General features: G+C 47.5%; 1 protein-coding gene across 1 annotated transcript in view; it reads right to left on the minus strand.

The window, feature by feature from the left end:
• Nucleotides 1-13,761, minus strand: part of mgat4b (alpha-1,3-mannosyl-glycoprotein 4-beta-N-acetylglucosaminyltransferase B) — a 21,561-nt gene extending 7,800 nt beyond the window's left edge. The window contains exons 1-6 of the mRNA XM_030367765.1: nt 13,154-13,761; nt 10,902-10,977; nt 8,566-8,680; nt 3,167-3,297; nt 2,192-2,299; nt 347-540 (exon numbers count right to left, since the gene is read on the minus strand). Coding sequence (XP_030223625.1) covers nt 347-540; nt 2,192-2,299; nt 3,167-3,297; nt 8,566-8,680; nt 10,902-10,977; nt 13,154-13,212 — 683 coding nt within the window. The 5' untranslated portion in view covers nt 13,213-13,761. The remainder of the gene's footprint in view (nt 1-346; nt 541-2,191; nt 2,300-3,166; nt 3,298-8,565; nt 8,681-10,901; nt 10,978-13,153) is intronic.
• Nucleotides 13,762-13,940: the final 179 nt, after the last annotated feature.

Genomic DNA, 13,940 nt, shown 5'->3' on the forward strand with positions numbered 1-13,940 from the left:
AGAGACAGTGGCGTACAGAGAGAGACAGAGAGAGAGGCCATTGGTCCCATTTCCTGGTAGCTCAGCCAAACTAGGTCAACCATTCTGCTGAATCAGCAGTTTCAATATAAACTAATATAATTCCCCAAAATACACACACAGACACACTCGGTACACACGCTACAAAAAACATGGTACACTGCCCCACACAACACACACACACACACACACACACACACACACACACACACACACACACACACACACACACACACACACACACACACACACACACACACACACACACACACACACACACACACACACACACACCACACCCCCCCAGAACACCAGACCCATTACCCACTTCTCGATGCGGACGGGGGTGAAGAAGCGCATGCGGATGAAGTCCCCGGCCACAGGGGTGAAGGCCCAGAAGAAGTCCTCTCCCAGGTAGGCCTTCTCCAGGGTGAAGTGCTGGTAGGTCTTCAGGCTGGTGGTCACCTCCGCCAGCGGGTTAGCGTGGCCTTTGTGGAGGGTCTGCTTCCCAAAGTCCTTGTCCTGGAACCAGGTTGAGGGTCAGGGTGAGGGTCAGGGTGAGGGTCAGGGAGGAGGGTCAGGGTGAGGGTCAGGGTGAGGGTCAGGGTGAGGGTCAGGGTGAGGGTGAGGGTCAGGGTGAGGGTCAGGGTGAGGGTCAGGGTGAGGGTGAGGGTCAGGGTGAGGGGTCAGGGTGAAGGGTCAGGGTGAGGGTCAGGGTGAGGGTCAGGGTGAGGGTCAGGGTGAGGGTCAGGTTGAGGGTCAGGTTGAGGGGTCAGGCTCAGGGTGAAGGGTCAGGGTGAAGGGTCAGGGTGAGGGTCAGGGTGAAGGGTCAGGGTGAGGGTCAGGGTGAGGGTCAGGGTGAGGGTCAGGGTGAGGGTCAGGGTGAGGGTCAGGGTGAGGGTCAGGGTGAAGGGTCAGGGTGAGGGTCAGGGTGAGGGTCAGGGTGAGGGTCAGGGTGAGGGTCAGGGTGAGGGGTGAGGGTGAGGGTCAGGGTGTGGAGGAGGGCGAGCCGGAGAGCAGGTTTTAAGATGGCTCTAACTACGTGATACATTTCGTTGGGATGGGACATTGAGTGGTTCTGCTTCTGCTGACGAAAATCGGAAACAAAACGGGGGACAGGATATCCTAACGGCGGGAGCGTTTGATGCTCAGGTAGACCTGGAAGGATTCCAGGTCTACCTGGAATCCTTGGCTAGAAGGCCCTATCCCTACCTGCTCCTCTATGACATGACACATTGAGTTGCTCTGAATAAAAGCATCTGCAGAGTGACAAAATAGCAAGGATCTGCAGCTTTCTTGTCTTTATTTCCTATGGACTGGTATGGCTCCTGGACCAGTGGAACTGCTCAGTGTACTTAGCTAGTGCGGTACCCGGGGTTCAATCCCATCCACAAAGTGCTGAGCAGGGGTTCAGAGAGATCAATACTTAATTGATGGGGTCTTGCGGTGCGGGTCGGCGTGGCGATAGCTCTTAACACAGAGAACAGAGGCATTAAGCTGACAGCCTCTGGACGCACACTGCTGGACGGACTTCTGATGGGAATCAGATGAAACCCGTACCGGCTGAGAAGAACACATGCCTTGCAGTTTGGAAACTTTACTTACTACACTACTTCTCTTGAGGCGGTAGAGACGAACCCAGGACTATTCCTGTTTTCTTTCAACACATCCTGCAAGCTCCCCCACTACATATCGACGTCTCATCGAAAACGTTGTCAATACATTTTTGAAATGATAGACTCGAATGTGCAGACAAAACCACAACTAGCAAGACATCTTCAGCACACAAAAATACTTAAAAACTTCTGCAGCGGAAAGCAATGCCGGCTGAAATGATGGTTAGTGTATTGTGACTGCCTCTATATACTGTGTGTACTGTATACACTCTTCGTCCCTAGGAGCTGCCTAATTCAATCATTGTATTAGCAGTAAACACTCTAAAGTACAGTGTTTACTGCTAATCACCAGTAGCTTGAAGACATTAGTATACTTTTTGTAATGATTATTGGTGACTTATAACATCAACACATGCGGTTTGATTGGGGAAGGACACACACACACACACACACACACACACACACACACACACACACACACACACACACACACACACACACACACACACACACACACACACACACACACACACACACACACACACACACAGGTGTACCTTGAGTTTCTGGATCTTCCCAGCGAGGGAGGAATGGGTGCCTACATGCTGGAACAGAGATGGTTTGAACCGAATCCTCAGGTTGGCCTTCTGTCTGTCACAATGTTTCTGTTAGAGAGAGCGAGAGAGAGAGGTGAGAGAGAGAGAGGTGATGGTTTGGGAGTATAATTAGTTGTATTGTATATATTTTACATGAAATAGTATTTGGGCCTAGAGGGTAAGTGAGAAGGGAAGGAATATATTGATTGTACAGTTCATAAATTGTAGAGTGTGTTTTGTAACTAAGTCTCAGGCCCACTTGAGTATAGTGTGTGGGAACAAGAGCACACTACAACATAACAGCGGTGAAAGCATGACGAATGATAAAACAGAATATAAAACAGCGCAGCTTGAATACATCATTTAGTAGCAGCATCAACTCTGTGTGACAGCATGTTAAGTATGTTAATCCTTTCTGCTGTCTAGTCACCAAAAAGTCTAATGAAAACCGAGACAGTACATAAAGCTCTAGTAGACTGTATTGTGATTCCTTGGTACTCGTAAATTGTCTTTCTAAAGCGGTCAGCATACTTCAGAAGAAACTTCAGATACAAATAAATCACGCCCTCCTTGCTCTTCCTGATAATCACACACAATGTTTGCATTGCTGTCATCCGCATCTCGCCAAACGGGTTTTCGGCATGAGGTTTGCTGAACGCTTTAGGTGGGATATTATCTAAAGCTTTGTTTTTTTTCTCTCTGTGATATGATGTGGCTGTTGCTAGGAGACCATGGAGCTATAGGAGCAGTGTTGCCTCACATCCTTCAATGAGTGTCACCTGCTATTTCTAACTTCCGATAAACTTCTGACAGCGCCAGAGCTTTATAAATCTGAAAACATCGCCTTCATACCTTTCAAGGTAAGGTAGAAGGGTGGGGGTTGGATCACATGTGCACATCTGAAGGTGACTGGCACTAGGGGGGGGGGGAACTCACCGCGTCCTTCTCTGGATTGCACACCTTGACCCACATGATGTGATCCAGCAGCCAATCGATGGGCTTGTCTTTGTAGAACATTAACATGAACTCCACGATGAGCGACAGGTCTATCGACTTGAACATCTTACCTGGGGAAAGAGGAGATACAGATTCAGATTGAGAAGTGTTTGGACTGCGCTGTGGTGGCTGTCACCATCTACGTTTCCACTGTGAGTTCAACAGAAAGTTTCCACCACAGCGCGTGCTGGTTTGACCTTCCGCTGGCGGTCATAATAAACCCTGTGGTAGCAGAGCTGTGCTGGCTGTAAACAACGTTTAAAAAACCCCTGCAGACAGAACGGGCCATCTGTTTAAATTGAGACGAAAAAACTTAGGCATACTCCATCAGTACACTTGTGGGTTTACTGGGCAGTTCCTAGTGTCTAAAGGACCTAAATGTTGGGTTAACTGGAAGGGCTGGGATTAAATTGGGACTATTTCATGAAAGGTTTCCCAGATGAAGGAGGACAACCGTAGCACAGAGGCCTCAGGCTTCACCGCTCAATCGGGTTCAGTTCAAAGATGTATTGATATTACAAACGTTGCACGCGCGCACACAGACACACACACACACACACACGCACGCTCATACACACACACACAAGCTCATACACACGAACACATACACACACAAACATTGGTTAATTTGACAGCCCTCTTTTTTATACAATCTCTGCCCTCTCTCCGGGAGCAATGAAACATGACTATTACGTATTGCCTTATTCTACTACATTAGGTTTGATCGATAAATCCCTGTTAGATATTTAATTGCTTAGGAGAAAAACAAACAATAAGTGAAGCAGAAACACAGCCAGCTAATCCCGGGCTGATAACTCACTCTAATCCGCGCTGCTTTAAAAGCTCAGTAACTGGCAGCTGCCCAGACAAAAACCCACTGCCCTGAAAAATTCCTTTCTACCCTGATATCTACCCCTCCACTCTGACAAATACCCCACTACTCTGAACTCCCCCCCCCCCCCCCACCCTGACCCACTACTCTGAAGAAACCTCTCCCCTGAACTATAGTACAGTAGAAGCTATGCTGGGCCTCAAGGTATTTGCTTCTCGCCTAACCACAGTGGTTCAGACCTACAGGGTTCTACGTTGACTGCGTGGTCTGTGACAGACGGTGTTATCCCTTGATAGATGGTTCCTTCAATCGCCTGCCAATAAACCTGCCCCTCTCCAAACAGTTTTGAAGGATGGCTTCCCAGATGGCTCTGTATATCGAACCATCTGGCGCATCAGCTTCTGACAAAAAAACCCTGAAACAATATCCCTATACCTTCATATCTACCCTGAAAAAATACCTTGATATCTGCCCGTCTACCCAGAAAGAATACCCCCATACCTTCATATCTACCCCTCTATCCTGAAAGAATACCCCCATACCTTTATATCTACCCCTCTATCCTGAAAGAATACCCCCATACCTTCATATCGGAGACTCCCCCTCCCCCCGAAACTGAAGACTCGATATTTTATTCAACTCTTTTGAAAAATCAATCTCTACTACTATCCGACGACCCCCTTTCCTACAAATTATCCGAAATATCACAGCGATATATCATCTTTATTATAGTATTTTATTCAACTTCCCAAAAATCCCCTCCTAGGTATCAACAGGGTTTTTCGGATCGTTGAATACGATTAGTGGACAGTTTCCATGGAATATTCTATTTTGAAATGTCTCTCCCTAGAGGGTCTTTTCATCGCCTCCTGGATAGCCCTTCTCCTCTAATGAGGGTCTTCTCCGAGACTGCTATGGTAGATCCAGAGAGCGAGAGATAGAGAGAGGTAGAAGAAGATGGGGGAGAGAGAGCGAGAGAATTTCTTGCACGATGGGTTTACTCAGAAACCTATTAGAGTGGAGAAGCAAAAGGTCTTGGGACAGAAAGTGATGCTGTGTATTTTATGAGTGTGAAAATGAGTAAGGCAGACAGATGGGTACGAGAGAGAGAGAGAGAGAGAGAGAGGAGAGAGAGAGAGACAGAGAGGAAGGAGAGGAGAGGAGAGGAGAGGAGAAGCACGAGGAGAGAGAGACAGAGAGAGAGAGAGACAGAGACAGACAGAGAGAGAGACAGAGACAGAGACAGAGAGACACACACACAGAGAGAGAGAGAGAGAGAGAGAGAGAGACAGAGAGAGACAGAGAGAGAGAGAGAGAGAGAGAGAGAGAGAGACTATGGAGTGGGGGTTTTCTATGAGAATCTGTCTCAGGAAATCGAAAGATAGTGAAACGAAAAAGAACATAAAGCAATAATACTCTATTCTCATCCGTCTCATCCATATCTAATGCATGTCTTACTTGCATTCATTATTCATATGATGATTTGTTTACATTGTCTTCACTTCACACTGATGTAAGGAATAGTGATAATTGAATATTGTTGGTTTATATCGTGGCTTGGATTGTGTGTTATTATTAACTCATTATGATGACTAGCTAAGATATATAATATATCTCCACATGATGGGAGATATATTATATATCTCTGAACTGGGGAGGAGAACGTAAGTCAGATATTTGATAACATGCACTATCTGACATTAGCAGATAAGCGGATGAATAGCGGTCTGTGTCTCTTCTGAACGTTCCTGTAGAGCCTTCTGACCCAACCGACAGCCCTCAGTACCCTTGTTCCCACCAGGTTTGAGGGTTCCCATAAGACTTTAGAATCTCGACTAAACACGCGTCTAAATCCTCTAAATCCTAGATCTCACGTGGTACAAAGGCATTGTGGCAAACACGAATCTGCACGTGCACAGGTAAGCATGCACACTAACACACACACACAGACACATACATATAGGCACACAAACACATACATGCTTGGTAGAATTACATGGTAAAAGTAGTACTAATCAGACAGTCCAATACTGGATGTATGTACTGCGTGTATATGTAGGTACATGTTCAAGATCGCACAAAATACATTGGAGAAAACTATTATTATTCACACAAAAGAAAATAAATACTGCCAAAGCTTTTTTGCCCACAAAACAAAACTTGAATACACACACAAACAAACCCAGGAAAATGAAAAACCAAAACACACACAGACAAGTTTAAGTTAGTCACAAGACCACACACACACCTCCTCTCGATGAACATATAGTGTGTGAGTGTATGGCTGAGCTGGTTTCACGGGCTAATGAGCCCAGGAGCCACGACTCTGGGTCTCATGATGAGCTGATGGCTTAACAAGGGTGTGTGTGTGTGTGTGTGTGTGTGTGTGTGTGTGTGTGTGTGTGTGTGTGTGTGTGTGTGTGTGTGTGTGTGTGTGTGTGTGTGTGTGTGTGTGTGTGTGTGTGTGTGAGACAGTGTGGGTTCTAGTCAGAACGAGTGTGTGTTTCTTATGCACAACAATCTACTAGTAGACCTATAACAACAGTCAGAAAGAAATATCACACACACACACACACACACACACACACACACACACACACACACACACACACACACACACACACACACACACACACACACACACACACACACACACACACACACACACACACACACACACACACCAAGAGAACGATAATCTGGAAGCGTAACCGGTCCCAGCCCAAGAGCAGAGACTGGTTCACGCTGAGACCCAGACGAGGGGTCCAGAGACTGGTTCACCCTGAGACCCAGACGAGGAGTTCAGAGACTGGTGTGTGTTCACGCTGAGACCCAGACTAGGAGTTCAGAGACTGGTGTGTGTTCACGCTGAGACCCAGACTAGGAGTTCAGAGACTGGTGTGTGTTCACGCTGAGACCCAGACGAGGGGTTCAGAGACTGGTGTGTGTTCACGCTGAGACCCAGACGAGGAGTTCAGAGACTGGTGTGTGTTCACGCTGAGACCCAGACTAGGGGTTCAGAGACTGGTGTGTGTTCACGCTGAGACCCAGACGAGCCCTCGGGGTTCTCAGGATGAGCAGACACAGTGGCTTCGCTTCGGCCCTCTAAACCCAACCGGCTCCCTGCAACTGCCAGGCCTGGCCCCTGTGAGCTGTCGAAGCCAGTTCCCCCCGAGGCCACCACCACATCCACCACCATCCCCAGCCCGACCATCAACCCAGGCCAGGCACCTCGTCCAGATCAACGAGGACATGAGAGATTCACCACACTACCCGTGTGGTGAATCTCTGTGAGTCGGGTCTCGGCCGATTGCCAGAGATCGTCCCGATGTGGTGCGACTGGTGACTCGGTGCACAAAGCTGCTTAGTTTTACTTTGCGGGACCGAAGATCATCTTGCCCTAAGGCAGGGGCACAGACGTCAGCAGAGTAAAATGTTAAAATACATTGCTATGGTTATTTCGGTTGCTTAATCTAATTGGTTTCAGTTCCCGGTTCAGAAGGTTATCTGCAGTCACTAGAGCGATAGTCTGTTTGCTTATTAGCAACTCAAAAGTTATAACTTGGGGAAAAATACATTCATTACTTATTCAGCTCTTATATTTTTTACACTCTGGGAATGTCTAATTCTGTTAAGAGAACTAGAAGTTATCCTTAATACACCTTTCGGTAGACCGAATTCTAATCTCTTTCAGAAGTTCCTGAGAACAAGAATAATCCATGTTCTTGTTGCACATCAGCGAGCCGGGTTTCCCCCATGGCTGCTCGTCCACTGAATGGATAAAAGCAATCGATTGGTATGGAGTATAATTGGAGAGCAAGGTCAAGCAGAAGGGCTGGCACTTTAATTAATTGGTGGATTAAGTTCACTAAAGGTGGCCTTTTGAGTCACTGAACCAGCCAGTCTGCAGTTAAGAATCAGCAGAGTTAACAGAGAGTTAACATTTGTAATTCACCAAGTTCTAGATATCAATGGATGTCGCCAAAGTAGTCCATCGGATGGAACCCCGCTGCCATACCATTCTCACAACTTAAACTTAATGCAGTTTACATATATTTGGCTATTATTTAGTTATTTAGGATACATTTTTTATCCAAAGCACCTACAGGGAATTCAGATAAAGGTGTTCTGTATTGAGGCTCGATGAATTGGTTATTCTCCTCTTGTGGCTTAGCGACATGCTAAGCTAGGTGTGTTGGTTAACCTTGTATTTTGGATAGGCTACATGCTAAGCTAGGTATGGTTGGCTAACCTTGTCGTGTTGCTGCTAAGCTAGGTGCTTTGGTTTACATTGTCTCATGGCTAGGCTAAATGCTAGGCTATGTGTAACGGTTATCCTATTATATGCTACATGCTAATCCAGCTTTGTTGGTGATCCTTATCTAGCTTGTGGCTAGGCTACATGCTATGCTAGGTGAGTTGGTTAGCCTTGGCATTTGGGTGAAGGAACATGCCCGGATCGCTGCATGGTTATCCTCATTAAAGGGGTTAGGTGCGTTGCTCTCACCGATGAAGCCCAGCTGGGAGAACTCCAGGATCATCCAGTCCTCTAGGGGCTGCTGGAGGGCAAAGTTCTTCATGGTGGTGAAGTAGTTGGGCCGGGCCACGATGTCATCCTCCAGCTGGGAGGGAGAACCACAGAAGGAGATGGGAGGGAGGAGGGGAGGGGAGGGGAGGGGAGGCGAGGGGAGGAGGGAGGGGAGGAGGGAGGGGAGGTGGGGAGAGGAGGGAGGGGAGGGGAGGGGAGGGGAGGAGGGAGGGGAGGTGGGGAGAGGAGGGAGGGGAGGGGAGGGGAGGGGAGGAGAGGGGAGAGGAGGGAGGGGAGGGGAGGGGAGGGGGGAGGGGAAGGAGGTGGGGAGAGGAGAGGGGGAGAGGAGAGGAGGGGAGGGTACGTAAGGGGTGAAGAGAGGAGGAATTAGGATGAGGGAAGAGGAGAGCATATGACAACAGAGGAGGGTAGAGAAGAGGAGGGAGGAGAGAAGGATGCAGGAGGAGAGAACCAGAGAAATAAAGAGCAGAGGAGATGAGGGAACCAGTGAAAACGTACTCAAGATTTATTGGCCTCTTAATAAATGTCTGTAAGTGTGTGTGAACAAGGGTGTGTATTAGGTGTGTGACAATGCAATACATCTGCTTTTAACCCTAATTAGACACTAGTAGTTGTAATTTGCAGCGGTGGGGTTGTGTGATTGCCAACATATGGTCCAAACTGCTCCGTAATTGAACCCTATTGGGCAGTAAATACCATTCAGAGTGGAAGCCGATTTAAAGTGAAGCCATAATGGTTCTTCCTATTAGTGCGACTGTAGGCTGCAATCTGGGGTAAATAAAATTACAGCCAAGCTAATGAAATAATGCAGATATTAGATCGCTGTGTGGCAGTACCGACGGCAGGAACAGAGAAAAGAAACAGAAGGGAACACAAGAACTGGAATATGTGTGTGTGTGTGTGTGTGTGTGTGTGTGTGTGTGTGTGTGTGTGTGTGTGTGTGTGTGTGTGTGTGTGTGTGTGTGTGTGTGTGTGTGTGTGTGTGTGTGTGTGTGTGTGTGTGTGTGTGTGTGTGTGTGTTCACCTCTATATATCAGTCTGGGTCTGTGTGCGTGACAGTCTTATGCTGTTATATATATGTGAGCGTGTGAGAGTGAGAGAGAGAAAGGTGTTGTCAGAGAGTGTCAGATGTGTGCGGAGTGTGTTTGCTAGTGCTTGTCTGTTCTCTAGTCGGTGCTCTTGATACCCTTAGCAACAACATCTCAAGCCAGACCTAGATAACCCCTACATCTGCCGACCTCGGCGGCATGAGACTGCCAGCATTTTCACCAACTTCCTGTGTCCTCATGGAGACACAGGAAGTAGATCCACACGCAGGCTTCATAGAGCCCAGGTGTATATCCACTTCCTCTCACTTAGAGGACTCCGCCTGGCAGTCATTACCATGGCCCACCCCAATCAGCATCCGCTCCTACAGGAACTAAGACATCTCCGTCCCGGTCGGATGCGACCGCGACGTCAAAAGAGAATCCGACTCTATGTTCCTGTCAGAGGCAGGGAGAGCTGCTTCACAACGCTTCAGAGAGCCCGGTTAGCTACGTTAGGAAAGCACTGCGTTGGAGCCCGCTATCCCCCCCTCCTATCGGTTCAGTACACGGGGTGCATGGACCTGATATCCCCATCAGAGCTGCTTATTGTGGAATAATATCAGCACTGTAAGCAGCTGTCCCATTGGCTGAGGTGACAGAAGCCAGCAGAAGTGAGTACTTTTTTCCCCTCCCAAAACACACAATAGGTTAAGGACTTTAAATTACAATGAAAATATTCAGGCAACAAGATAAACTTCTCCCCCCCAGATGGTGGAAATAGTATGCAGTATAGTATGCAGTATAGTATGCAGTATAGTATGCAGTATAGTATGCAGTATAGCATGCAGTATATGGAGCCTGACATTACAGACCAATTCGCAACTGCGTATTTGTCTACAACATCTAATTTCGTGTCTGTTTGCTGAGCATCGTTATCAACGACCACACGCCAAAAAAAAGCCTCTGGATGTAATGGGATAGACCTACAACCAATCAGAGCCCCGAAACGTGTGAAACATGAAGAGTCCTCAAACTGGCCCCATATATTAGATAAACAGTTGTGATTGGCCCGACCGCAGGCCAGGTCTGCTCGATACCTGTCTGAGCAGGTGGGGAGCACGGGGCAGACGCATACACCAGAGCCAACAAAACAGGAGCTTCCAGGTTTGAGTGGATTCCGGACTACAGTGGTATAGAGGTAAGCGCTTGGCGTTCTTTATAGTTGTGGATTGTTTGGTCGTAGGGCCTGTGTGGTGGGGGGTCTACCTGCACATAGTATGTTCCTTTGGTCTGGGCGTACATCATGAGGAAGCAGTAGTCCAGGTTCTGCTTGGTCCGCCATCTGTTGGAACGGGAGCGGCAGCAGAGAAAAGAATCACTCAGCAGAGCCTAATACGATTTCCCTGAACGCCATTATCCAGCGTGTTACGACATTCAAGTGCATATTTCTTAGCGTGGGAGGACTCCCCCCTGTGGGAATCAAACCCTTAACCCTTGCAAGTTTAACGCCATGCTCTTAACGGTATGGTTTGACCAGACTGGCAGTTCAGGTTGGTTCAAGTGCAAGCTTTCTGCTCAGAAGCACGGAAATGGAAGATATAAAAACGCTCAATGATTCACTCACCCAAGCAGACACTAAGCACACACATCACCCCAAACAAAAGTCACTAATAGGCTCGCTCACACACACACACACACACACACACACACACACACACACACACACACACACACACACACACACACACACACACACACACACACACACACACACACACACACACACACACACACACACAGAGCCAGCATCACACGTCATCAACATGTGTTTTGGAACCAGGCTGTGCCAGTTCACAGAGCTTACAGCTCTGATTGAGTTGAACAGAACCAGATCGTTACCACACAGTCATATAAACACCAAGTGTTTTAATAAAAGTCCCTGTGTTTCACAGCTTCCTTTACACAGCCATGGAAATAATTGTTGGACTCTTCTGAATTGCGCGAGCTTGTTAGTAGCAGCGCATGCTGACACGCTCACACAATGATCAGAAAAAGCATTTCAGATAATAATTGGGTTGACAAATTGATTAGCTGAGCAGTTGGAGACAAACGTGTGTGCCATCCACACACACACTCCTGCACAAACAGACACACACACACACAGACACACACAGACACAGACACAGACACTCACACACGCACGTCTCAAAAAGCAACCAGGGCAGACTCATCTCTTGAATGATATCTTGGTTTCTGAACCAATCAAATGACAGAGGCCTCAGGCCTCAATCTAAAAACAGGATTCTCAATTACTCGCAAATGCTCACATGATCTCCCTGTTTAACCTAGGGATACATCTATTTCCGAAATAAATATTGAAACCTTTTCAAATTGATCTCCTATAGAGTGATCACTGACAACTGACAGAGTGAGGGAACACGACCGGAGACAAAATAAAACTAGGTTGACGAAGACTCAACATGAGTTGCAGAGGGAAGACAAGGTTAGCATCCTTCTCGCGAGCGAAACCAACTCAAGGGAAAGAGACCACCTCTGTCTCTCCCTCAACCCATATTTTCTCTCGGTAAAGGCCGTTACTTTGTCTCTGTCAGTCTCCTGTTAGTCTGCGTGTTTGTGGAGATTAGACAACACAGAAGGTAATCTCTAGTTCTCACAACAGGAGTCCAACATCATCGTCGTCTTCCTCTGGAACCTACTGAAAGCCACAAGAGCCCAATTCAATCTATGTGTGGACATACAGTGCTGTACAAACGGCCAGGGGACAGGGGGGATGTGGTCTGAAGCCAAGAGCAAACACAATGTTCAATATGTACTGGAGGATTAATGGGGACAGTGGAGCTGAAAGGCAGCTAGTGGGAGAGTGTGATGTCTCACACAGCGTTGTGCCGGGGCGGCGTGTGTTGACTCTCTCTACGCACGTATTGACCAAGACCTAATCCGTCAGACAAACACCCCACCTTACCATCCACCATTATGCAAACATGTTGGAGAGGCGGGGAGAGAGGACCAGACAGGAGGAGAGAGGAGAGGAGAAGAAAGGTAAGTGGAATAGAAGGAGACAGGGGAGGAGGGGAAGGAAGAGGAGGGCGAAGAAAGAAGATGAGGAGGAGGAGGTGAAATTCTCCTCAACTCTTGTATATTCTCTGCGCCTATTGCACGGAAAATGGAGAGGGTTCATCTCCTTACAATGCAGTAAATTGGATTTTGAAGCGCTATTAACTGCGACGCGTCAATAACCCACTATTGGGCCCCCCAAAGAAAGTACCCGAAGTAAAAGCATTTTATGAGAAATACAATTAAAAGAAAACAACCACTGTACATGCTTCAGTCCCTCGGCTTCAATACAATGTTTTGCATTTGCTGGTCCCAAGCGGAAACTCAACTGCAACTAAGCTAGCGGCGCCGCGGTGAGCTAACAGCATCACAGCAAGCAGCTAACCACATCCCGGTGAAGGTGGAACTGTAATGTGTTGTGTCGAGTTGCTGTGGATCTTTACGTGCGTTGATGGTTCCGGCGCAACAACATGATTCTGAGAGTAGGCAGAAATAGATCCATGGGAACCTGCTCGTCTTATCGATCAAAAGGTATCCCGGAGAATCGATCACGTAGGTGCGCATCCGCTGTGGGGATGTGGAGACGGCGTCGCTAGAGCGGCCATCCAATAGAGAACTATAACCAGGCTGCGAGCCAGCAGAGCCAAAGCAAACTAGCTCAATCCACACAAACATCTGGACATCATGTGCACTATATTTGGCTCGCAAAAGACTCGAGTCTGGCCGACAGGAGAGGGAGGATCAGAAGAATAGCTTGGTGTTTTTATGAGATGATCAAGGGCTACGTCAAATAAGAAAAATAGCCCATCATAGATTATTTTTTGGAAGTTATAGTCCTTTAAAGGGTTGTTATCTGAGCAATAGGACTGCCCATTAGTGCCTAATTGATTAAATGGCGGGATTAAGTAAATATAAATAGACATTAGTGTCTAATTGATTTAAGCGGTTGATTGTGTTCTAACATATCAGTGGTTTTGTGAACAAAACCCAAATCTTCAGAGGATTGAAACACACACACACACACACACACACACACACACACACACACACACACACACACACACACACACACACACACACACACACACACACACACACACACACACACAGTGAACCAGCAACGGGACCGCTGGTTGGTATGCAGGATAAAAACCCAGAGGACCTAATTTAGGCCCAATGTGTCGCCCACTGAGACGGAACGTGAGGCCAGTGACCATGGTAACAGAGGCT

This window comes from Gadus morhua, chromosome 10 (assembly GCF_902167405.1).
Source record: "Gadus morhua chromosome 10, gadMor3.0, whole genome shotgun sequence".
Classification (NCBI taxonomy): domain Eukaryota; kingdom Metazoa; phylum Chordata; class Actinopteri; order Gadiformes; family Gadidae; genus Gadus; species Gadus morhua.